At 38.9% G+C, this 26,865-nt stretch overlaps 1 protein-coding gene across 7 annotated transcripts in view; it reads left to right on the top strand.

The window, feature by feature from the left end:
* Nucleotides 1-26,865, top strand: part of ADAMTSL3 (ADAMTS like 3) — a 365,885-nt gene that overhangs the window by 203,729 nt on the left and 135,291 nt on the right. For 6 of the 7 annotated variants that reach the window (XM_036842259.1, XM_036842264.1, XM_036842261.1 and 3 more), the window contains exons 10-15: nucleotides 4,963-5,074; nucleotides 8,126-8,264; nucleotides 9,390-9,440; nucleotides 10,129-10,333; nucleotides 15,500-15,647; nucleotides 17,176-17,260. In XM_036842259.1, coding sequence (XP_036698154.1) covers nucleotides 4,963-5,074; nucleotides 8,126-8,264; nucleotides 9,390-9,440; nucleotides 10,129-10,333; nucleotides 15,500-15,647; nucleotides 17,176-17,260 — 740 coding nt within the window. Of the gene's footprint in view, nucleotides 1-4,962; nucleotides 5,075-8,125; nucleotides 8,265-9,389; nucleotides 9,441-10,128; nucleotides 10,334-15,499; nucleotides 15,648-17,175; nucleotides 17,265-26,865 lie in introns of those variants that run through there. The other variant, XM_036842263.1, reaches the window with a different exon arrangement.

Genomic DNA, 26,865 nt, shown 5'->3' with positions numbered 1-26,865 from the left:
CAGTTTGTGTGAGATTGCTATTACTTGACTAGTCAGATGTTTTATTCCCTTATGTGTCAGTTTTGTTTCAAGGAATTTGTCTATTTCAACTAGCTTTTTGAAAGTTATTGGCATAGATTTTTTTATAGTATTGTCTTATTTCTTCATTGTGTGGAGAATCTGTAGCGAGTCTTCTTTCTCATTCCTAATTTTGATTATTTGTCCCTACTCTTATTTTTCCTTAATCAGTCATGTTGGAGGTCTATCAATTTTATGAGACTTTTCACAGAAACACCTTTTGGCTTTATAAACCACTTTAAAGTAGTTTCATTCTCATATCATTAATGTTTGCTCTTATCTTTATTGTTACCATCTCTCTACTTTCTCTGGATTCAATATGTTATTCTTCTTCTAACCTTTTTTTATATAAATTTATTTATTTATTTTTGGCTGCATTGGGTCTTCATTGCTGCACCTGGGCTTTCTCTAGTTGTGGCGAGTGGGGGCTACTCTTCATTGCAGTGCGCGGGCTTCTCATTGCAGTGGCTTCTCTTGTTGCGGAGCATGGGCTCTAAGTGTGCACGATTCAGTAGTTGTGGCAGGCAGGCTCAGTAGTTGTGGCTTGCAGGCTCTAGAGTGCACGCTCAGTAGTTGTGGCGCATGGGCTTAGTTGCTCCGCGGCATGTGGGATCTGCCTGGACCAGCGATCGAACATTGGCATTGCCAATGCCAATCCCCTGCATTGGCAGGTGGATTCTTAACCACTGCGCCACCAGGCAAGTCCTTTTCTAACTTTTGGGGATGGCTGTTTAGATCAGTGATTTTCATCCAAAATTTCCATAACATATGCTTTTAACTCTATAAATTTCTCTCAAAGTATGCTTTAGATTTTGTTCCACAGAGTTTGATATGAAACCTTTTTCTTCATCATTCAGTTAAGTTGTATTGTAATTTCCATAGTGATATATATGATATAGTGATATAGTGACTTATAGAATATTTAGAAGTGTAGCATCCAAGTATGTGGGAATTTTCAAGTAATCTCATCATTTTATACCTTAATTCTACTATAGTCAAATAACATTATATTATTTTAATGTTTTGAAATTTGTTAAAACTTAATCTGTTTCTCAGAATGTAGCAAATTTTGGAAGACTATGATATGTAGTCTTCTGATGTTGGACACAATGTTCTACATATGTCAATTAGATCATATTTATTAATGGTTTTATGCAAAATTATAGCCTTACTGATTTTTGTCTGCTTATTCTGTTAGTTACCACAAGAGACCTGGTAAAACTACCACTATGACTGTGCATTTGTCTATATTTTTTCTGTTTCTTATTAATTTTTGAATTATATATTTTGAGGTTAGGTGGTTAGGTACACTAACATTTAGAATCATTACCTCTTCTAGTGACTTGACCTCTTTATCATTGTGAAACTATTTTCTTTCAGCACTTTGAAGATATTGCTTCATTGTCTTCTGGCTTCCATTTATTCTGTTGAGAATTCAGCTGTCAGTCTTATTTTTGTTCCTTAGAAGGTAATGTGTCTTTTTTCTTTGCCTGCTTTCAAGTGTTTTCTCTTGTTTTTTGGTTTTCATCAATTTGACTCTGATATAATTAATAACTTTCTTCTGCTTGAGGTTCCTGGTGCTTCATGAATCTGTAGCTTGATATCCATCATCAGTTTTGGAAGATTTTCTCATTTATTACCTCTTCAGATATAGCTTCTATCTTATTCTCTTTGTTCTCTTTTTCTGGGACTACAATTATACCTGTATCTCAAATGTCTAATTTCCATTTTCTTTTTATCTGTCAGTTTGCTAATTCTCTGAATAGGTGTATATAATCCAGAAGTCAGCAGATTATGACCAGCAAGCTAACCAACTGTCTTTGTAAATGGAGTTTACAGCTACCCCCATTTATTTATATCTTACTTGTGGCTGCTTTTGCACTACACCAGCAGAGTTGAATAATTGCAACTGAGATAACGTGGCCTGAAAACTCACTTTTACTATCTGGTTCTTTAAGATAATATTTGCGGAACCCCAATCTAGTCTACTAAGTCTATTCATTGAGATATTTATTTAAATTATTTTGCTTTTTATTTCTACAATCACATTTTATTTTTGTTATAGTTTCTTTGTTTCTGGTGAAATTCTCCATCTTTTCATTTAATTTCTTGAACATTTTAGTCACAGTATCTTTGTCTAGGTTTTCTTAAAAACAGAGCCTGAGGCGAAAGCTATGTGCTAACACATGTTTTTCGACCGTGGGAATAGAATGAGGTGTTGCTAGGCCCTCAAGCAGGGAAACAAGACATGAAGCCAAGGCCAGAGTTACAGGAAATGGTAGTGGTATACTTACATTTTTAAGTTTCTATCAGTTAATGCCCATATCTGGATTTCCTATTTTTCTGATTATATGTCTATTTTCCCACTTTTTTGGTTGGTGTTAAATTTTATCTCTGTTGTATATCTAGGGTTAAAGTTTTGCTGCATATAGTAGAGGAAAGATTATAGATACCATTTGAGACTGGATTAATTATTGCTTCTAGAAGACAGGTTAGCAGCCAATCACCTTCATCCAAGGGACTGAAATAATTTGAATCTGGGCATCATTCCCTTTGAAAACTGGAATATTTCCAGTATTTTTTTTTGGCTGCGTTGGGTCTTCGTTGCTGCACGCGGCCTTTCTCTAGTTGTGGTGAGTGGGGGCTACTCTTCATTGCAGTGTGCGGGCTTCTCACTGCAGTAGCTTATCTTGTGGCGGAGCACAGGCTCTAGGCACGCAGGCTTCGGTAGTTGCAGCATGCGGGCTCAGTAGTTGCTGCACACAGGCCGTAGAGCACGTGGGCTTCAGTAGTTGTGGTGCATGGGCTCAGTAGTTGTGGCTCATGAGTTCTAGAGCACAGGCTCAGTAGTTGTGGTGTACAGGCTTAGTTGCTCCGTGGCAAATGGGATCTTCCCAGACCAGGGCTTGAACCCGTGTCCCCTGCATTGGCAGGCAGATTCTTAACCGCTGCGCCACCAGGGAAGTCCTTTCCAGTCTACTCTTAGTCCTAGGATACAGCTTTCTGGGGTCCCAGCTGGGAGCCTGGGCTGTTTACCAACACTCCTCACCTTGGCGGGCCTGGAGCTCCAGGTTTTGCTGCCTCAGCCACTTGAGTCTGATGACAGGCCTGCTCAGCTTCTCAGCTGCTCAGTCACCACTTGTAAAATGGAAAATATCTTGAGCAGAAAGGTGGTACTAAAGGTGGTACCAAATGTTATGATCACATGTCTGGGCTTCCTTTGTGTCTGGGATATTGGCCCTGCACATCCTCACTACTACGGTAGTTTTCTGATGCCTTCAAATACATTAAAAAGTATTTTATGCAGTACTTTTACTTATTCTCAGTGGGAGGATTCATCAGAAACAAACCGTTCTTCCATAGCCAGAAGCAAAACTCGTTAGAAGTCTTTTCTGTGCTATCCTCATCCCATCACTGTAACCCTGCCCCTCCCTCCCTCCACACACATCTCATGTCTGGAATTTTTCACCATTTTATAATTTTACAATTTTTTTTTACCGTTTTATAATTAAATACATCAAAGTTTTCTTTTTTGGTCAACGCTTATTTAGATTTACTAATAAGCTTTACTGATTTATTTCATCATTACTGTTTCTTGCATCTCACTACTTTCTTGTGGATTTATATTACTTCTTTTTCAGTATATCCTTTCATAGTTTTTTTTTTTTTCCTACTGAGAGTTTCTGAGTGGTAAAGTTTCTGTCATCTTGTGTCTGAGAAAAACTTTATTTCACTGATTACTGATTGATAATTTGATCATAGATTGTTTATAAGTTGACAATTGATAATTGATTAGCAATGAATAATTTGGTTGTAGAATTCTAGATTAAAAAACTATTGTCCCTCATCACTTTGAAGGTATGCTTTTGTTTTCTTGCATCCATTATTGCCTGTGAGAAATCTGATGCCATTCTGATTCTCACTCCTTTGTAGGGAATCATTTTTTTTCTTTCTGATAACTTTCAGAATTTCTCTCTATCCTTGTTGTTGTATTTTTTACAATGTCTGCTCAGAACTTTATGAATATTTTTAGACTGAGTACTTCTGTTTTTCTTAAGGTCTAGAAAATTCTCAACAATGATGTAATCAAATATCACCTTTTCATTATTTTTTCTATTCTTTCTCTTGAACTCCATGTGATGCTGGCATTTCTGGATCTATCTCCCACAGCTTAACCTTTGTTTTCCCTCTCTTTTTCTCTTTGTGTTGTGTTCTGGGACCTTTCCTCAATTCACTCATTTGTTCAATCAGGAGGGAAGGAAAAAAAAGTAGGGAGAGGACTTGCTGCCTGAGCAAAATAGCCTGAACGTAAACTTACCTCTGTCTATAACTGCTTGCTCACTCTCAGTGGTGCCCCTCCTCTATTTTAATTAGATACTGGAAAGCTTCTATGCAAACACCATGGATTTGTGTACATTTGAGTTTCTAGAGTTGTGCTTTCAGAAGGATTTTTCAGAAGGATCTGCTTAAAGATGCTTAAAGATGTTGTTATTATAAATGTAAGAATCGCAGTTATGTGCCATGTTGTAAGCAAACCCAGATTACATTTCCTGTCTCATTTCCTGTTCTCATGGAAATTAAAATCAAATGTATTGGGAAGAAAAATAAAACTTAAATAAACAAACTAAAAATGCACCTACATTTTTGTGAACTCATTCACAGGCATAGAATTATCTGGAAAAATGACTCCAAGGAGATTGGTCAAAGATCTTCTGAGATCCCATTTATGACAAATCTAATCAAAATGCTGTCACATCTTAAAATTCTGGGAATCTTCATGTACCAGAGTTTATCGTGATAGATGTGTTTGTCTACGTAGGTGACTTGTGTTCACCTGATGTTGAAAGGTGTGGAAGGCACTAGCTCCTTGCATGCGAATATATTATCAAAGTTGTCTCCGTCCAGACCAGGTACACTGCGGCCAAGGACAGCGTGGTCCAGTTCTTCTTTTACCAGCCAATCAGTCATCAGTGGAGACAAACTGACTTCTTTCCCTGCACTGTGACATGTGGAGGAGGTGAGGCACAGACTTTGTTCATGAATATTTAGAGCTCAGAGTTAGAAATGACACATTTGCTTTTTTGAAGCTGACTTTAAAGTTAGCGTGGTACTACCAAATGTAAAATAGATAGCTAGTGGGAAGCAGCCGCATAGCACAGGGAGATCAGCTCGGTGCTTTGTGACCACCGAGAGGGGTGGGATAGGGAGGGTGGGAGAGAGACGCAAGAGGGAGGAGATATGGGGATATATGTATATGTATAGCTGACTCACTTTGTTATCCAGCAGAAACTAACACAACATTGTAAAGCAATTATACTCCAATAAAGATGTTAAAAAAAAATTAGCGTGGTAATTAGAGACGTGTAACCACACAGCATCCTACTCAGTGGCCTGGAATGCAGTGGTTTTAATGAATGTGTGTTTGCTTTATTCTTGAACATAGGTGAAAACTGGATTTAGAAAGCACCCTTTACTTTGAGCAGAGAGCTGGAAACACGTTTGCATGTCTCTCATGGACTCCAAAATAAAAGCCAAGAGATAGGGGGGATTTTTAATTCTTACCCATCAGAAAAACAAATATCTCTTTCTTTTTAATTTATTCCCTAGCTCTCACACACAGAGAGACGTTCTCATTTGGACACCTAAGTTAAAAGAGAAGCTTTCCGTTCTGGGAGGGACATGTATAATGGGACTAAGCTTATTAGTTCAGTTGGTTCAATTCTTGGGAGGAGAATAGATGTTTCTCATAGCTGGTGCCCAAGGAAAGACACGATCAGTCCTGCTGGAACCTTCAATGGAAGCACCTGGCTGTGTGACTGTCCACCAAAGATAGCGTTGGCTGTAAGGACGGAAGGAACATTTTAGGCTCCTTCTGGGGGTCCCCCAATATCCTGCCACTTTCTGTACACCGGCAGAATTTCAATACATTTGTTCATAATGTAGGAAGGCAGTCTGCCTTATTTCTTTCTCTTTTAGCTATCTCTGTACCGCTGCAAAATTAAAGAGAAAAATTAATTTTGTCTCTCCCCAAATTATAAACACCTGTATGCTCCTTGTCTCCTCCTAGAAATATGTTTCCATTTAGAGCAAAGATTATTTTCTTTAACTCAAGGAGCTGTAATCTCATTCTGTTGTTGTCTTGGGGAAAAATAAAAACATACACATAAAACCCACAAGGAAAGCATTACCAAAATTTAATTATGTTAGTAATCAAATCTACATGATTTGTGTTAAATGGCATTTCAGGGTTTTTGGTGTAATCAGGAAAATTAGCTCGCTGGTCTCCAAGGTATTTGGATGGACTTTCCTGGTCTTGTCTGCAATCATCTATGTGGGACACTTGAGATTAGTTTGGAGAAAGTACCAAGATTGCCACTGTCATCTGATATTGCAGACTTTCTGGCAGATATTGGCACCCAAGTAATATTTTATTGACTCCATTTGGATTTTCGTTCCTGTGGTTTTGACCTTGCTTTTTATAATGCATACCAGTCTGTCCTTCTACACTCAGCTTACATTTAAGCCTTGACTTGTAGAAAGCTGTCTATTGGTTTATAAAATCAGATTCCTCTCAGCAATTGGGCCTTTAAATATATTTTTAGAACTTTAGACCAGTTGGCTGAGGCTGAGAACTTAACTTTGGGGTGTTTTTTTTTTGGTTTTTTTTTTTTTTGGTGAAGAGCTCATTCTGGTTTTGAAAATTACTTTTTTAAAAACTTAACATGACACTTATGTAGTGACAGGAAACCTGGAATCAAATCTTTCAGGAAGTTAGAAGCATCATTTTGTGAGTTGTTTTTTAAATTTATAGCACTCATCCTTGTGGAATGTTCACTTTCCTCAGAGACTGTACAAATTGAATTTAATAGAATCAGGAATAAGTCTTCATTCCTTCTTCTTTGAAGGCTTATGAGGCAGAGTGAGATGTAGGTGGGGAGGGTTTTGTTCCTCTCTGTATAGACAATGTTTATTTTCCCAGTTAGAAAGTTTATTGTCATCAGAGGTACCCCTAGGTACCCCAGGACAGGAAATAAGTAAAATGTACAAGCAATGGAATATTATACAGAAGAAAGAAGCAACAGTACAAGGATAGTTCTCAGAAATGTAATGTTGAGTGAGAAAAGTAGAAAACAGAACAGGACTTAAAACACAGTATCATTAATTTAGTCAAAACAGATACACACAAAACAAAATTACATAAGACAGATATATATTTAAGGACATATAAACAATAAATCGGTGTCTCTGGGGGATTGTAATGGGCGTGGTGATGGGAGAAGAGAAAGTATACGGAAACAAGAGAGCCTTGCACAGTCCCAGGATGACAGTGAGGAGAGGTGACAATGAATAGCTACCTTCTTTCTGTACCTGAGCTCCAAACATTTTCAAAGGCGTCTATTGTAACTTTTAGTTATAAGTGCTGAGAGTGACACAGTCAGATCAAGTGGTCATTCTCAATCTTGGCCACACATATTAGTCATCTTAGAAGAACCTGAGAGTCTTTTTTAAAAAGTCTTTTTTTTTTTTTGCTGCTGCTGCACCATATCACCTAGCATTTGTCCAGAGATTTACATTTGTCCAGACACACATGATCTTATTCGCTCCCCACAACAACTCTAAATCTAAAGTAGTTCAGGAAACTGAAAATAGTACTCAGTCCAATTGTTAGCTCTCCATAGGTGCTTTGGCTAAAGAGCCTTACACCCCCTCGGGATTAAGCAGTGGGCGTCTGCTGCTTCTACTACCCCGGAGCCTGGGAATAAAGGAACAACTTTATTTCTTTGGTCTCAATGCAATCATGGCAACAGAAAGCACCCGCTCCTTCCGCTTTGACCAGTGGAAATGCTGATTTCTTGGCGGCAGTGCTTCTGATTTAATTGGATCAGGAAGGGACCTGGGCGTTGGTGTATATTAAAGTCTCCCAAGTGGTTCTGTTATACACCCGGGGTTGAGAACCACTGCGTTAAGTTTCTTAAAGAGGAATAAAAAAGTGTGTGGCAAGTGATAACTTTGCCAAGTAAACCCCAAACGGATGCGATCTTCAGACTTTCTTGTTCTGCTGCTTTAGGGTATCAGCTCAATTCTGCTGAATGTGTGGATATCCGGTTGAAGAGGGTGGTTCCTGACCATTATTGCCATTACTACCCTGAGAATGTGAAACCAAAACCAAAACTGAAGGAATGCAGCATGGATCCTTGCCCATCAAGGTTTGCATAACTGCCCATACCCTTTTTCCTTTAAAAAGAAACAAATCAACTGCAGCTGTGACTGATCCACCCTTGCCAGGCAACACATTGCCATTGCGTAACCTTGAACGTACACTGGTGGCAGGTACCTGTATTCACATGTATAACCGTGGTCAGTAGGAATTAGGCTCATCAGCTTACTCAGTCTAGTTCTCTCTTGCGGGCTATGTGTCCATGTGCTGTGATCTTTGACTGTTGATAACGAACCTCTTTGAGCATCTCCTGCACATACAGCATGAACATTCTCTTCATCCAGGTACAGTGTCTAGTCCATCTGCCAGCCGTAAATATCAGTAACTCACCATTTTAGCTTTTTAAACTGGGTCACCGATCACCACGTTTTGACTTTTGAAGTGTACACATTAAATTCAGTATAAAGAATGCATGGTGCAAGGAAGTGAAGAGTTTGAATGCCAGAGCAGTAAAGCTATGCATAAACTATCCTGCTGCATAATTTAGTACCTGATGACTTGGATTGCCTGGGGAAGTTTCCTGGCTTTACTACAGTATCTTAAAATAACAGCATACTGTCAAGTCCCAGAATCCCCCAGTTATCTGCCAGCTGGCTAAGGCAGAAGTGTGCAAGTGGAAAAGGAAGCATTCTCAGTGGATTTCATTTCCTATCACGAAGCTGTGCATTTCCTGTAATCCCAGGTGTATGTAATTATTAATAGAGGTCTTTTCAAAGGGCAAATTCTGTGAAACAAAATGATTTTCTAAAGATCCTGCTAATATGACAGTGTATTAATATCATTAATATATTTTATCAGACTAACCTGCTAAGATGATAAAAGAGAATAAATAGATTTATCTAAATTAAGAGAAACTCTTTCCTTTGATGAATACATATTACTAGTTCCATTTTCTACATTTTCATATAGAATTGGGGATGTTGTGTGTCAGAGATTTTCCTAAAAATTAAGGAGATCGTGGCTGAATTTTGGGGGAAATGGTTCATAACACTCGGCATATTTAGTTTTTAATTTGAAAGAGCTCTGTCTTTTGGGATGTCACATCTGTACTAGTCAAATTAATAAATACGTTAATTGATTAGAAATTATATTCTCACAATGATTTCATTTGTAGTGATGGATTTAAAGAGATCATGCCCTATGACCACTTCCAACCTCTCCCTCGGTGAGTTACAGGTTTCCTTTTTCTTTCTGTAATATGCTCTAAGTAATCTGCAAGGAACTGTAGTATCTGTAGCAATAGACCAAAATGTAAGAGGGACAGTTATTAGACCTTTCACAGAGAGATAAGGGAACACAGACTTCAAGTCCATAATAAGAAAGATCTTTCTAAGAATTATATGGAATAGGCTGGCTCAGAGGGTGATGTTTTCTGTCACTGGAGATGACAAGCGTATCTTGATAACTGGGTATTATAGAGGGACCTCAAGCGTTGCAATTGATCAGAAATTTGCATTCCCTTTTATACCTAGATGACTAGGATGGTCCTTTCCGACTTTGAGATTCTATGATGCCCTAGTAATGTTGTCCATTTGTGTTTTATAGTTTAGAGACTGTTTGAAGATGCTTTCACACTTTATAGTTTAATTTATTTGATTCTCACAATGGTTGTGGTAATACACGAGGGCAGGTGTCTTACTCCCATTTGACAATAACCTTCGGGTCAAAGGAGTTAAGTACCTTGTGACTGCAGATTGTGTGTAGCAGTTAAGATTAAAGTCTTAAGGTTCCAATTCTATGCTCTTTCAACCGAACCACAACTGTTATCCCAAGGCTGTACTTTTTGCAATCAACTTTGCAAACTTGAAACAAGCAACAAATAAATAATGTGTTTTCGTTTGTTTGCTTTTGAGCTGGGAACATAATCCTTGGACTGCGTGTTCGGTGTCCTGTGGAGGTGGGATTCAAAGGCGGAGCTTCGTGTGTGTGGAGGAGTCCATGCATGGAGAGATACTGCAAGTGGAAGAATGGAAGTGCATGTATGCGCCTAAACCCAAGGTTATGCAAACCTGCAATCTGTTCGACTGTCCCAAGTGGATTGCCATGGAGTGGTCTCAGGTAAGATTTGAGTACATGCCACTTTTTTTAGAAATTAATTAATTAATTAATTTTTAGCTGCATTGGGTCTTGGTTGCTGTGTGTGGGCTTTCTCTAGTTGCAGCGAGCGGGGGCTACCCTTCGTTGCGGTGCGTGGGCTTCTCATTGCGGTGGCTTCTCTTACTGCGGAACACGGGCTCTAGGTGTGGGGTTCCAGAGTGCAGGCTCAGTAGTTGTGGCGCACGGGCTTAGTTGCTCCGCGGCATGTGGGATCTTCCCCGACCAGGGCTCGAGCCTGTGTCCCCTGCATTGGCAGGTGGATTCTTAACCACTGTGCCGCTGGGGAAGTCCCGAGTACACGCCACTTTTTAATTCAATCTCAGATTTTAATGATTATTTGCCATGCTCCCAACACTGTACTGGGCACCTTGAGGGAGGCAGAAGTTGTATATGAACGGGGTTCCTACTCCCAAAGAGCTTAGGAAGAGGCAGTTGGAGGACAATGTAAGAGAGAACATTGCAGGCATCAACACAGGTAAGAACAATTAATTAAGAACCATGGTACATCTGAACGGAACAGGCATTAGAGCAGAGTTGATTGGGAAGTCTTTGTTGCCCTTGTAGTGCTTGACCCATCTTTAAGATTTAACCAAACGAGAGCCTAGTGAAGACATAACTGTGAGGTAGGGCCAAGCCGAGACGGCTGAGCAAAGGCAGAAATGACACAGAATGACTAGATGCTGAAAAAGGCCCTAATTCATCTGGATTAAAGAGAGAACCCACGTTACTAAGAATTGGAATATTGGGGCTTCCCCAGTTGCACAGTGGTTAAGAATCCGCCTGCCAGTGCAGGGGACATGGGTTTGATCCCTGGTCCTGGAAGATCCCACATGCCGTGGAGCAACTAAGCCCGTGCGCCACAACTACTGAGTCTGTGCTCTAGAGCCCGGGAGCCACAACAAGAGAAGCCACCGCAATGAGAAGCCCGCACACCGCAACGAAGAGTAGCCCCCGCTCGCTGCAACTAGAGAAAGCCCACACACAGCAACCAAGACCCAATGCAGCCAAAAATAAATTAAAAAAAAAAAAAGAATTGGAAAATTCAGATGGAGATGATAAAACTGACATTAGAGGTATGTTCTTAGTCTGGTGGTTACTAAGAAGCTTTGCTATTTTTGTTGAAGAAAATAAATGTAATATATTTTAAGTAATTGAGACAATAGACTGATGCTGGGAAAGACCAGAGGCAGGCAGCCTATTTGGAAGCCATTGAGGTGTCAGGTGGTGGGAAAGGAGAAAAGGGCAACATCACAGAGGTGTAACAAGGCCTTGTGTTAGATTAGCTTAGTTTCCTCTCTAGGGAGACGAGCAAGTAAACCTCTAGAGCAAATAAAGTGCAGTTGGATTAGTCAAAAAATTGCAGGTATTGGTATTTAATATTTTAAGCTTAAACTTTTAATTTGCTAGAGGGTGAGACATAATTGACTCATGTTTCTTTAGCTCTTTCGAGTGATCCCTACATATTTAGATCAACACACACATGCATTTATCTATTTATTTATTCAGTGTGCCAGCTGCCATCCTAGGGAGTAAATAAAACCTGCTTCTACCCCCCCGCCAAAAGCTCATAATCCAGTTGCAGAAACCATACACGCAAATGAACAGTTGTGATGCAGTGTGACACTGCAGTGAGCGGTATGATGTCCTGTATGGCCGGCGCACAGAGGTGGGGTGATTCACCCTACTTGAAGGTGTCAGAGCAGGCTTCCGAAAGGAGGAAGCGCTTGAACTGAAACTTGAAGAGTAGAGATAAGTGAGTTTTCTGGGTGAAAGACCCACTTCCAGCCCCAGCTTACAGATGTTATCTCATCACAGTCCTTTTCTGATATCCCTGGCTCAAAATCATCACCCCCTACTGCTTCATTTGTACTTAGTAGGGCAGTAGTTATCCATTCTTTTTTGTTCACATACCAAAAGAAGTTTGGAAAATTACATACCCCTTCATATATATTTAGGTTGACATCTAAAATTTTTATCACAAGTTTAAATTAAAAAAAATCAAAGAATGTCATTTCTAACATGTCTTGAAGGCTGACATTTTAAAATAAAAGTGTTATAGCATTAGAAAAAATATGTCCAGTAGAATGTAAATGCCATGATGGTTTCTATCCTTGCCATCTTCCATTTTTAAAAAACATATGAATAAGCTCTTGAATAATTTGAATGTTTTGCATTATTTTCCCCTTGAACTCACATTTTCAAACCACTCCCCCCCACAGAATTTATCCTAATATAATGTACTTTTATGCTTTAAAGTCTTTTATTGGTTACCCTATTCTACTTTTCTCTAAGAAAATATGTGTAGCAGTTGAAATTAATTTATTTTAATTTCCTATAGCCGTAAGGCTTTAAGTATTAGAAATGTTCCCCTGGATTAAATTATTATTAAATTTAATCTTAGTACACAACCAAAACAACAATTAAATGTATTTCGATTTCTCGTGAATGATTATTATACATAAAAAGTAAATTTTCCTTTGAAACTAGTCTTCCAAGAAGATGAGTGGGGCTTTAAAAAATAGTCCATTGCCAGAAAGAAACATGGGTTCAGCAGTAATTTTATTCTTAATTTTAACTGTTGATTTCTTGTTTTAGCTTGTTTTGCATGCACACACTGGGAAGCCTTGTTCACATAAATTAATAGACTGAGATGGAAGGATTTTATTATGGCAAGGTCGTTCGGTTCTTTGAACTCAAGTTATATGCCAAAAATCATATTGTGATCTCTCCTCAAAAATCAACATTACTTCTACAACCTGCAGAGCTTGTTTTCCACTCTTACAGGTCTTACCCATATGTTCTGTATTGTCTTTAGAGCTTTTATACCACCCCCACCCCATCTATATCATGACTTTACTGTCACTTACAATACCCAAATGAAGGATTGTTAACCAACGCATCTCATTCATCTTTCTTGGCTCTTCATACTTTCCACTTTTTAAAAAATCAAACACATTCTCAGTGATGAGAATTTGCTATCATTAAGGATGTATTCAGCTTGAAAGAGGAGTTCTGGGAATGTTGTAAACACTGACCACATCGTTGGGGTAAGTGTCCAGCTTCCTGAGAAGCTACTGAGGAAATAATATTCCTTTGGATTGACCAGTTCTAGGGTACTTATACCTTATAATCATATTGTTTTCTTTCTCTTTGGGGAAGAATTTTTTTTCTTTCTTGGCCAATATAAAATAACCTCTTAAGATCACATATATTTCAAATAGGTGAATGTGGGGGTAGGTGAATCAGTTTCCCAGACGTCAGATATAATCTCAAACCTCACTAAATTCATTCAGTATTTGTTCAGTGGTCATAAGAGTGGCATGAGGGAATAAGAGAGGTTTCCTGCTATTCTGCTCTTCTTGGAGATGGGTCTGTGCTGAAAAAGGCCTCCATATCCTCTGCAACTCATCTGTGACAATTGAAGAAGCATCCATGGACTCAGGAAAGAATCTTTAAGCTTTATGAAGCAGTGGTAAAGTAATTATTTTGACAACAGGAGGCTCTGGGATGGATTTCCACTCTGCCTCTTAGGAAACTGCATGACCTTGAGCAAGGTCCTTAGGTGGTGGGCTGTTCATTTGCTCATCTGTTAAATGGGAGCGAAGCTGCTAACCTTCCAGTGTGTCAGGATGGTTAGTGAGATCACATCTGCAGAACAGTGTGTGTTCTGTAGCACATGCCCAAGGCTTCTTGACCTCTCCCAGGGATGGATCCAGGACTGGTGGGGCCTGAAGTTTATACCATATGGAAGTGACTTTTTAAAAAAATCTATTTTATTCAAGTATAGTTGATTTACAATGTTGTGTTAATTTCTGCTGTGTAGCAAAGTGTTTCAGTTATACGTATATATATATATATATATATATATATATATATATATAAAATACATTCTTTTTTGTATTCTTACCCATTATGGTTTGTCACAGGATATTAAATATAGTTCCGTGTGCTACACAGTAGGACCTTGTTGTTTATCCATTCTGTGTATAATAGTTTACATCTGCTAATCCCAAACTCTCAATCCATCCCTCCCCTACCAAGGAGGTGACTTTTTAAGAAGAAAGAATACAAAGCACAAATATTGGGTATCTAAGTAAATGTTTATGTACAATAATAAAAGAAATTGTAAGAAATTACAAATTTTTTTAAGCTGACAACCCTAATGTGAACTCTGGACTTTAGTTAATAATAATGTATCAGTATTGGTTTATCAGTTGTAGCAAAGGTACCACACTAATGCAAGATATTAACACTAGAGAAAACTGGATGCAGCAGAAAGGGGGCATATGGGAACTCTCTGTACTATCTGCTCAATTTTTCTATAAACCTTAAATAGTCCTAAAAAATAAAGTCTTGATTTTAAAAAAAACCACACACACATATACATACATATATGCTCACCAACATAATGTACATAAATTGAAAACATATCGTGGATGTTCATGACATGAAAATATTCCATTCCTAGACAAGAGTACCTTCCAAATCATAAACAAATAATTCAAGAAAAAAAATACTGACAACACAAAGTTCATAAAAACTTAGGGAAAATAGCATAATGTTCTTATTAATTTTAAGTGCCTGATACATCTATAATATTTTTTTCCTAAACTTTTTGGCTGAATACTCTTCGATGGCCCTTTCATATGACAACAATTTTGGAAGATCGATTTCTATACACAGAATAGAAAGATAATCCTCTAGCATGGTTGAGCAAAATTTGATATTTTTTTAAATTAATAGTTTAGAAAAGTTTCTTTTGTCTTCACAAATTGTTTTGGATGATGTCATGTGAATTTTTAATTAAATTTGAGAAAACCTATATTAAGTTTCTTGCATATTTGCGTAGAAAGATTTCAGGGCATTTCAATTTTTCTTGCACTGTGACCTCACCTGAAATACTTCTCGAATGGAGAATGGGAAGGAAGCCTTGCAAGGGAGGGGCCCTGAAGCATAAGAATCATGGGAGATCAGCCTCCACCCCCTTCCTTACATAATGTTTATCTAACGGTCTTTTGTGTTTAACATTCATGTAGATTAGTGACTCTCCTGTGCATGAGACCTTAATACCTTTGTGGATCTCTTCATGAACAAGAATTTCATTGGCTTCTCTTTTCATCTTTGAAGTGCACAGTGACTTGTGGCCGGGGGTTACGTTACCGGGTTGTTCTGTGTATCAACCATCGTGGACAGCACGTTGGTGGCTGTAATCCACAACTGAAGTTACACATCAAAGAAGAATGTATCATTCCCATCCCGTGTTACAAACCCAAAGGTAAGTTTGTGGTGCATCTTAAAGTTAAATCAAACGGTGTTTTCCAGCTCTCTTACTAATATTGCAGCATTTGAATTTCAACGTACTAACTTTCTTATAAAAATTGTTTTACTGACAGATTACAGTAGACCCATCCACCTAGATAAAGAAGTTAGACCTATGTGATTAATTGGTCTGGAGAAGAAACTGAGCTCTTATTGATTCAGTACATATAGAGTGGTTCCTGTCTAGGCTTATATTAACATTTCTTGGTGGGCATAAAATAATTTGATGCAGTCCCTGCTTTGAAGAAAAAGGAGAAGGAGGATGAAGAGAAAAAGGAAAAGGAAAATTCCCACATGCCTTCCACCAGAGTGTACATTTCTTGAGGAAGGAACAATGCCAGCTTCATCATATGTCCTATTGCCTACCACGAATGAATGAAGACTTTCAGTTCCCAATCTAGATTTATAGATGCACTTAGAAATTCTTTTGTAGTTCCCACTTGTTCCACATGAATTAGCAGAAATGGGTAGCATCCATGGGTAAGGAAGTCTTGGCATCATCTTTTGGATGTATGTTCCTCTCTAGACATGATTTTTTCCATATACGTACTTTTGTAAGGTATTACCAGTCCTCGTGACAAGTATTTCCTTTTGGAAATGGAAAAAGAATTACTCCCAAGTGTCAGTGCCAAGGAGTCTTCCTTAGTACTTTGGAGAGGATGATAAAATTCTTCATTATTTCTGGGGGCATTATTTACACAAATAGCCTCATAGGCAACTAACTATTCAAAAAATATTTATTTGATGATGTCTGTCTTCCAGAAAAATCACTGGTTTCCATGCAAGGTACAAACACTGATTATATAACTTCGTCAGTGAAGTCTTTTCTCCTTATTTCTGCAGTCAGTGGTGCTTTTATAGCCACTTTCTTAGTGTCTGTGATTTCCCTGAAGCAGTCCAAAATTATTTCCTTTCTCATTTCATAATTAGATTGTTTCTTTCTTCACATCTTAGGAAGCTTCAAAGGACAGAGAGGGGCACCAGCTTGCTCCTGCAGGCCAGTGGTAATTGGTAATCATTTCCCTCAACAATTATAGCAATTAAAGTTTGAGTAAACCATAGCACTGACTCTCCTCCTCCCAACTTTCTAAGCCTTCTATGTTATTTGCTTTTCTCTATTAATTTCCTCATTCAATGGGCAAAAAAATTTGTGGAAAAAGAAAGCAAACTGATAACGGTTGAAGTAAGAGCTTTAATATGCAAACAACAGATATTGGTACTGCTTTATAAAAGGCATTTTTATGCTAACTTGGAGAATGTTTTCAACTGTGTCATGGGGTTGTTTGGTTGCATTTTGATAATGTGTTAATTAAAAAAATGTATGACAGAAATATTTGGTTCCGTCCGGAAGCCACTTCGTGTACTGTGCATTTGAAAAGCGTGACCTCTTTATTGATGAAATCTTCAGCAAATAATAATCACATATCCAACTCTTGAATGAGTAACAATAATTAAGCTTGTTGTTTATGTTCCCTTTTTGTCAGAAAAAAGTCCAGTGGAAGCGAAATTACCTTGGCTGAAACAAGCACAAGAACTAGAAGAGACCAGAATAGCAACTGAAGAACCAACGTGAGTCCAGGACCTTTTATGGAAGTAATCAGAGCATAGCCAGCTAACATGATATATGTAATTTTTGTACTCATTGGAGTACAATGATATGTTTCAAATCCAAATGACCTGGATTTGCAGACTCCAGAGAGCTTGAGCTGGCTAGAATTCTTCTTTATTTCACAATTCAGCAGTCCTGCTTTGGCAGTATCTGTGAGAAGCACAGAAAAGAACAGTGCTGTTTAACTCAAAGCAGACCCAGTGGTCTGTTACAGTTAAGAGATTGGGGATAATTCCTAGATCTAGATTAACACATATGATTTGACCAAAGACCATCATTAAACAAACAGACAGTATTAAACAAATAAACCAGTCATTCCATGGTTAAGTCATGGCCAATGTCTATAAAACCAGTTAAGCCAAAATGTATCAGGGTGGCCTGAGTGATTAAAAGGAGAAATCCCAGAGCTGCTGTGGTATGGGGCAATGGAAAGAATATGGCACTACAAATCTTGGAGCCTAGTACCACCACTTTTAACGATGTGACCTTAGAGAAGTCTTTAATTTTTCTGTGTCTCATTCTCCTTACTTATAAAATGAGCAGGCTGGGCTTGATCTCTCTAGGGTTCGTCCCAACTCAAAAATCCAATGACTTCTATCCACATGGGGTTTGGCAAGTCTGGACTGTAATGGTATCCATGGAAATAAAGTATTAAGAACATATCAAAGAAACATTCTGGAGGTGGAGGTATAGGGACCTAAAAAGAACAAGGAATCAAAGATGATGAATCTAGCCCAGCAATCTAGAAGAACAACAGCATGAATGGTAGACTTGAGGAATTGGGTGGGACGGCTGATTCCACATCAGGCATGTGAAGTCCGTGGTGCTGACAGGCTATCACAGGGAGAGTGATTCACAGGGTGTCAGAGGAAAGGGGATCTCAGAGGTATGGCTGGTCTCCCTCTCAGAGCAGGCGTTTCTTCTTCAACACCTTCAGCAAGGGCAGAGTTCACTGCATCGAGAGACAGCTCATTCTTGGGTTGAACAACCTGAGTTATTTGCAAGATTTTTTTTCCTGTTAGCCAAAATACAACCTCCTTCAAATTTCTGCTTTCTGAAACAGAGAAAAACACATCTATGCTGCATCCCACGTGACAAGTTTTCACAAACTTGCAGAAAGCTGGATTGCAAGAGCACTGTCTTTCCCAAGCTCATCATTCCTAGCCTTTTCAGCGGTTTTCACATGTTGTTTTTAGATCCCTTACCAACCCCATTGCTCTTTTCAGAACATTCTCTCATTTGTCAGTATCCCTTTTAACTGTGGGTCAGCCCAGCAGTGAGCCCCAGGAGCACATGGATTCCTTGTCTTTGAGAAGGCTCCGTGCCTCTAGTGATGCGGGCCAAGAGAATTGGCACATCACACTTAGGACACATGCAGAACTTTTCCACATGGACTACTGTCCGATCTGGATGTGAACCCAGAAGACACTGTGGACACTGTGAGGTGAATGACCCCAGAGTAAGTGATTGAAGAGAGAAGAGTGTTTGGCTCATGATGGAAGCATGGAGATCCAGAATTGGAGTCAGAAGAAGTGGAGCATGAAGGAGTAAATCCAAGGAAAGCTCACTGTTAGAAAGACCAAGGGAGCAAAGCATTTAAGGAGAGGTATAGCAGATAGTATTCAAACCTCACCGAAAGCCAAGGAACAGCTGTGGGGACTGAGAAAAGTCTGTTTTGTTTGACAAGAAAGTCTTTCTCAGTTAATTTCAGAGCAGTAGCATTCAAAGTGTAGAGAAGTAAAACGTTGCAGAGCTTTAAGAAATGAATTCTGAATTGGAAGGAAATGGGGCAATGGGTATTTGACTACTAAAGAAGGAAGACTGGTAGTCAAGTTGATGGAAAGGAATGGTTATATGTATGTGCTTGATTTTTTTGTTTGTTTTTCATCTGAAGTTTGGACAGCCTTAAACGTATTAAAAAGATAATAAGGATTTTAGACAAGTCAGTTACCGTCTCTAGACTTCCCAGCTGTACAAGGAGGGTGTTAGGCTAAAAGCTACTGGAACCTTCTCCTAGCTTTCATCTCCTATGATTCTGTAAGGGAAGGAACCTATAGAAGAAAAGTGACTTGAGACACCTGCAAGGGAGTTTGTAGCCGTCACGTAAGGACGGTCATGGAGTTCTGTCTTGAATGATGCATCCTACCAGGATCTCTTCTCAAAACACAGTTAGATCACAATTGCTAGTCCTTCTGCGTGTCCTCTCTTGGTTGAGTGGTTTGCTCTCAGTTCCCCAAACTAGAAGCCTGCAGTCATCCTTGCCTCTTGTTCATTCTTTCCTTATCTGTAATTAACTACTGAGTTGTGCAGTCATATCTACTAAAATCTTTCTCCGTTGCAGCTCCTTATCTCCATGCCTACTACCATCCTGTCCAGGTCCTGAAATCACTATCAGGACACTTACAACAGCCTTCTAATCTGCTCCCCACTCGATCCCCTGAAATCTGTCCTCTAACCCAGAGTAGTGTAGCTAAGGCACAAATCTGATCTTTCTTACAACGTTCAGAAATTCCCAATGTTTCCCCATCGCTCAGAGACTTACGCTCGTTCACCAGGCTCACAAGCTGTAGCAGGGTGTTAACCTTCCCAGCTCCCAGCCGCATCTCTGACCGCTTCCTTACTTTACCTTGAGTGGGGTGCTCCAGCCACACTGAACTGTTGGTTGTTCCTTGCCGGCAAGAAGCTGCCACTCACCTCCATCTCTTTAATAATGTTTTCCTCTCTATTGGGAATGCTCCTCAACTGTTGTGTTTTTTGAAAATATTTATTTATCTATGTGGCTGCGCCGGGTCTTAGTTGCAGCACGTGGGATCTTTTCGTTGCGGTGTGCGGGATCTTTAGTTGTGGCGTGCGGAATCTAGTTCCCTGACCAGGGATCAAACACAGGCCCCTGGCATTGGGAGCACGGAGTCTTAGCCACTGGACCACCACAGAAGTCCCTCACTTGTGTTTTTGTTGTTGTTGTTGTCACTGTTTACTCTTTATTTATTTATTTTAACATCTTTATTGGAGTATAATTGCTTTACAATGGTGTGTTAGTTTCGGCTTTATAACAAAGTGAATCAGCTATACATATACATATATCCCCATATCGTCTCCCTCTTGCATCTCCCTCCCACCCTCCCTATCCCACCCCTCTGGGTGGTCGCAAAGCACCGAGCTGATCTCCCTGTGCTATGCGGCTGCTTCCCACTAGCTATCTATTTTACATTTGGTAGTGTATATATGTCCATGCCACTCTCTCACTTTGTCCCAGCTTACCCTTCCTCCTCCCTGTGTCATCAAGTCCATTCTCTACGTCTGCGTCTTTATTCCTGTCCTGCCCTTAGGTTCTTCAGAACCTTTTTTTTGTTTTTTATATTCCATATATATGTGTTAGAATACAGTATTTATTTTTCTCTTTCTGACTTACTTCACTCTGTATGACAGACTCTATGTCCATCCACTTCACTACAAATAACTCAATTTCGTTTCTTTTTATGGCTGAGTAATATTCCATTGTATATATGTGCCACATCTTCTTTATCCATTCATCTGTCGATGGACACTTAGGTTGCTTCCATGACCTGGCTATTGTAAATAGAGCTGCAATGAACATTGTGGTACATGACTCTTTTTGAATTATGGTTTTCTCAGGGTATATGCCCAGTAGTAGGATTGCTGGGTCGTATGGTAGTTCTATTTTTAGATTTTTAAGGAACCTCCATACTGTTCTCCATAGTGGCTATATCAATTTACATTCCCACCAACAGTGCAAGAGGGTTCCCTTTTCTCCACACCCTCTCCAACATTTATTGTTTACACACTTTTTGATGATGGCCACTCTGACCGGTGTGAGGTGATACCTCATTGTAGTTTTGATTTGCATTTCTCTAATGATTAGTGATGTTGAGCATCCTTTCATGTGTTTGTTGGCCATCTGTATATCTGCTTTGGAGAAATATCTATTTAGGTCTTCTGCCCATTTTTGGATTGGATTGTTTGTTTTTTGGATATTCAGCTGCATGAGCTGCTTGTATATTTTGGAGATTAATCCTTTCTCAGTTCCTTCATTTGCAAATATTTTCTCCCATTCTGAGGGTTGTCTTTCATCTTGTTTATGGTTTCCTTTGCAGTGCAAAAGTTTTTAAGTTTCATTAGGTCCCATTTGTTTATTTTTGTTTTTATTTCCATTGCTCTAGGAGGTGGGTCAAAAAGGATCTTGCTGTGATTTATGTCATAGAGTGTTCTGCTTGTGTTTTCCTCTAAGAGTTTGATAGTGCCTGGCCTTACATTTAGGTCTTTTTTTTTTTAAATTGTTTGTTTTTATTTATTTATTTATGGCTGTGCTGGGTTTTCGTTTCTGTGCGAGGGCTTTCTCTAGTTACAGCAAGTGGGGACCACTCTTCATCGCGGTGCGCGGGCCTCTCACTATCACGGCCTCTCTTGTGGCGGAGCACAGGCTCCAGACGCGCAGGCTCAGTAATTGTGGCTCACGGGCCTAGTTGCTCTGCAGCATGTGGGATCTTCCCAGACCAGGGCTTGAACCCGTGTCCCCTGCATTGGCAGGCAGACTCTCAACCACTGCGCCACCAGGGAAGCCCTACATTTAGGTCTTTAATCCATTTTGAGTTTATTTTTGTGTATGGTGTTAGGGAGTGTTCAAATTTTATTCTTTTACATGTAGCTGTCCAGTTTTCCCAGCACTTATTGAAGAGGCGGTCTTTTCCCCATTTTATATTCTTCCCTCCTTTATCAAAGATAAGGTGACCATACGTGCGTGGGTTTATCTCTGGGCTTTCTATCCTGTTCCACTGATCTATATTTCTGTTTTTGTGCCAGTACCATGCTGTCTTGATTACTGTAGCTTTGTAGTATAGTCTGAAGTCAGGGAGCCTGATTCCTTCAGCTCCGTTTTTCTTTCTCAAGATTACTTTGGCTATTCAGGGTCTTTTGTGTTTCCATACAAATTGTGAAATTTTTTGTTCTAGTTCTGTGAAAAATGCCAGTGGTAGTTTGATAGGGATTGCATTGAATCTGTAGATTGCTTTGGGTAGTATAGTCATTTTCACAATGTTGATTCTTCCAATCCAAGAACATGGTATATCTCTCCATCTGTTTGTATCATCTTTAATTTCTTTCATCAGTGTCTTATAGCTTTCTGAGCACAGGTCTTTTGTCTCCTTAGGTAGGTTTATTCCTAGGTATTTTATTCTTTTTGTTGCAGTGGTAAATGGGAGTGTTTCCTTAATTTCTCTTTCATATTTTTCATCATTAGTGTATAGGAATGCAAGAGATTTCTGTGCGTTAATTCTGTTTCCTGCTACTTTACCAAATTCGTTGATTAGCTCTAGTAGTTTTCTGGTAGCATCTTTAGGATTCTCTATGTATAGTATCATGTCATCTGCAAACAGTGACAGTTTCACTTCTTCTTTTCTGATTTGGATTCCTTTTATTTCTTTTTCTTCTCTGATTTCTGTGGCTAAAACTTCCAAAACTATGTTGAGTAATAGTGGTGAGAGTGGACAACCTTGTCTTGTTCCTGATCTTAGAGGAAATGGTTTCAGTTTTTCACCATTAAGAATGATGTTTGCTGTGGGTTTGTCATATATGGCCTTTATTCTGTTGAGGTAAGTTCCCTCAATGCCTACTTTCTGGAAGGTTTTTATCATAAATGGGTGTTGAATTTTGTCGGAAGCTTTTTCTGAATCTATTGAGATGATCATATGGTTTTTCTCCTTCAATTTGTTAATATGGCATATCACATTGATTGATTTTCATGTACTGAAGAATCCTTGTAATCCTGGGATAAACCCCACGTGATCATGTTGTATGATCCTTTTAATGTGCTGTTGGATTCTGTTTGCTAGTATTTTGTTGAGGATTTTTGCATCTATGTTCATCAGTGATATTGGCCTCTAGTTTTCTTTCTTTGTGACATCTTTGTCTGGTTTTGGTATCAGGGTGATGGTGGCCTCGTAGAATGAGTTTGGGAGTGTTCCTCCCTCTGCTATACTTTGGAAGAGTAGAAGGATAGGTGTTAGCTCTTCTCTAGATGTTTGATAGACAAACATCTGGTCCTGTGAAGCCATCTGGTCCTGGGCTTTTGTTTGTTGGAAGATTTTTATCACAGTCTCAATTGCAGTGCTTGGGACTGGTCTGTTTATATTTTCTATTTCTTCCTGGTTCAGTCACAGAAGGTTGTGCTTTTCTAAGAGTTTGTCCATTTCTTCCAGGTTGTCCATTTTACTGGCATATAGTTGCTTGTAGTAATCACTCACGATCCTTTGTATTTCTCAGTGTCAGTTGTAGCTTCTCCTTTTTCATTTCTAATTCTGTTGATTTGAGCCTTCTCCCTTTTTTTCTTGATGAGTCTGGCTAATGATTTATCAATTTTGTTTATCTTCTCAAAGAACCAGCTTTTAGTTTTATTAATCTTTGCTATTGTTTCCTTCATTTCTTTTTCATTTATTTCTGATCTGATCTTTATGATTTCTTTCCTTCTGCTAACTTGGGGTTTTTTGTTCTTCTTTCTCTAATTGCTTTAGGTATAAAGTTAGGTTGTTTATTTGAGATGTTTCTTGTTTCTTAAGGTAGGATTGTATTGCTATAAACTTCCCTCTTAGAACTGCTTTTGCTGCATCCCATAGGTTTTGGGTCATCGTGTTTTCATTGTCATTTGTTTCTAGGTATTTTTTGATTTCCTCTTTGATTTCTTCAGTGATCTCTTGGTTATTTAGTAGTGTATCGTTTAGCCTCCATGTGTTTGTATTTTTTACAGATTTTTTACTGTAATTGATATCTAGTCTCATAGCATTGTGGTCGGAAAAGATACCTGATGCAATTCAATTTTCTTAAATTTACCAAGGCTTGATATGTGACCCAAGAAATGATCTCTCCTGGAGAAAGTTCCATGAGCACTTGAGAAGAAAGTGTATTCTGTTGTTTTTGGATGGAATGTCCTATAAATATCAATTAAGTCCATCTTGTTTAATGTGTCATCTAAAGTTTGTGTTTCCTTATTTATTTTCATTTTGGATGATCTGTCCATTGGTGAAAGCGGGGTGTTAGAGTCCCCTACTATTATTTTGTTACTGTCAATTTCCCGTTTTATGGCTGTTAGCATTTGCCTTATGTATTGAGGTGCTCCTATATTGGTTGCATAAATATTTACAATTGTTATATCTTCTTCTTGGATTGATCACTTGATCATTATATAGTGTCCTTCTTTGTCTCTTGTAAAAGTCTTTATTTTAAAGTCTATTTTGTCTGATATGAGAATTGCTACTCCAGCTTTCTTTTGATTTCCATTTGCATGGAATATCTTTTTCCATCCCTTCACTTTCAGTCTGCATGTGCCCCTAGGTCTGAAGTGGGTCTCTTGTAGACAGCATATATACGGGTCTTGTTTTTGTATCCATTCAGCCAGTCTGTGTCTTTTGGTTGGAGCATTTAATCCATTTACATTTAAGGTAATTATCGATATGTATGTTCCCATTTCCATTTTCTTAATGTTTTGGGTTTGTAATTTTAGTTCTTTTCCTTCTCTTGTGTCTCCTGCCTAGAGAAGTTCCTTTAGCATTTGTTGTAAAGCTGGTTTGGTGGTGCCTAATTCTCTTAGCTTTTGCTTGTCTGTAAAGGTTTTAATTTCTCCGTTGAATCTGTATGAGATCCTTGCTGGGTAATCTTGGTTGTAGGTTTTTCCCTTTCATCACGTTAAATATGTCTTGCCACTCCCTTCTGGCTTGCAGAGTTTCTGCTGAAAGATCAGCTGTTAACCTTATGGGGATTCCCTTGTATGTTATTTGTTGTTTTTCCCTTGCTGCTTTTCATATTTTTTCTTCACAGTTAGTTTTTGGTGGTTTGATTAATATGTGTCTTGACGTGTTTCTCCTTGGATTTATCCTGTATGGGACTCTCTGTGCTTCCTGGACTTGATTCTTTCCTTTCCCATTTTAGGGAAGTTTTCAACTATAATCTTTTCAAATATTTTCTCAGTCCCTTTCTTTTTCTCTTCTTCTTCTGTGACCCCTATAATTCGAATGTTGGTGCGTTTAACGTTCTCCCAGAGGTCTTTAACAGTGTCCTCAATTCTTTTCATTCTTTTTTCTTTATTTTGCTCTGCAGTAGTTATTTCCACTATTTTATCTTCCAGGTCACTTATCTGTTCTTCTGCCTCAGTTATTCTGCTATTGATTCCCTCTAGAGAATTTTTAATTTCATTTATTGTGTTGTTCATCATTGTTTGTTTGCTCTTTAGTTCTTCTAGGTCCTTGTTAAATATTTCTTATATTTTCTCCATTCTATTTCCAAGATTTGGGGTCATCTTTACTATCATTACTCTGAATTCTTTTTCAGGTAGACTGCCTATTTCCTCCTCATTTGTTTGGTCTCGTGGGTTTTTACCTTGCTCCTTCATCTGCTGTGCATTTCTCTGTCTTCTAATTTTGCTTAACTTACTGTGTTTGGGGTCTCCTTTTTGCAGGCTGCAGGTTCGTAGTTCCCTTTGTTTTTGGTGTCTGCCCCTAGTGGCTAGGGTTGGTTCATTGGGTTGTGTTGGCTTCCTGGTGGACGGGAGTAGTGCCTGTGTTCTGCTGGATGAGGCTGGATCTTGTCTTTCTGGTGGGCAGGACCGCATCTGGTGGTGTGTTTTGGGGTGTCTGTGACCTTATTATGCTTTTAGGCAGCCTCTGTGCTAATGGGTGGGCTTGTGTTCCTGTCTTGCTAGTTGTTTGGCATAGGGTGTCCAGCACTGTAGCTTGCTGGTTGTTGAGTGGAGCTGGGTCTTAGCGTTGAGATGGAGCTCTCTGGGAGAGCTTTTGCCATTTGATATTATGTGGAGCTGGGAGGTCTCTGGTGGACCAATGTCCTGAACTTGGCTTTCTCACCTCAGAGGCACAGGCCGGAAACCTGGCTGGAGCACCAAGACCCTGTCAGCCACATGGCTCAGAAGAAAAGGGAGAAAGAAAGAAAGAAAGAAAGGAAGGAAGAAAGGAAGAAGGGAGGGAGGGAGGGAGAGAGGAAGAAAATAAAAAGAAATAAAGTTATTAAAATAAAAAATTAAAAAGTTATAAAAAAAAAGAAAAAAGAAAGAAGAGAGGAACCAAACCAAAAAACAAATCCACCAATGATAACAAGCTCTAAAAGCTATACTAAAAAAAAAAAAAACGGACAGACTGAACCCTACGACAAATGGTAAAAGCAAAGCTATACAGACAAAATCACACAAAGAAGCATACACATACACACTCACAAAAAAAGAAAAAGGAAAAAAAAATATATAGATATAGATATATTAAAAATAAAGGTAAAGAGGAACCAAATCAATAAACAAGTATACTAATGATAATAAACTCTAAATACTAAACTAAGATAAATTTAAAACCAGAAATGAGTCAGTTGCATACAGCAAACCCCATGTCTACAGTTGCTCCCAATGTCCACCGCCTCAATTTTGGGATGATTTGTTGTCTATTCAGGTATTCCAGAGCTGCAGGGTACATCAAGTTGATTGTGGAGATTTAATCCGCTGCTCCTGAGGCTGCTGGGAGAGATTTCCCTTTCTCTTCTTTGTTCGCACAGCTCC

The sequence above is a fragment of the Balaenoptera musculus genome, chromosome 2, assembly GCF_009873245.2.
Source record: "Balaenoptera musculus isolate JJ_BM4_2016_0621 chromosome 2, mBalMus1.pri.v3, whole genome shotgun sequence".
In the NCBI taxonomy this organism is placed as follows: domain Eukaryota; kingdom Metazoa; phylum Chordata; class Mammalia; order Artiodactyla; family Balaenopteridae; genus Balaenoptera; species Balaenoptera musculus.
Note: the sequence above shows the minus strand (reverse complement) of the source record. Positions and strands in the feature narration are given on the sequence as shown.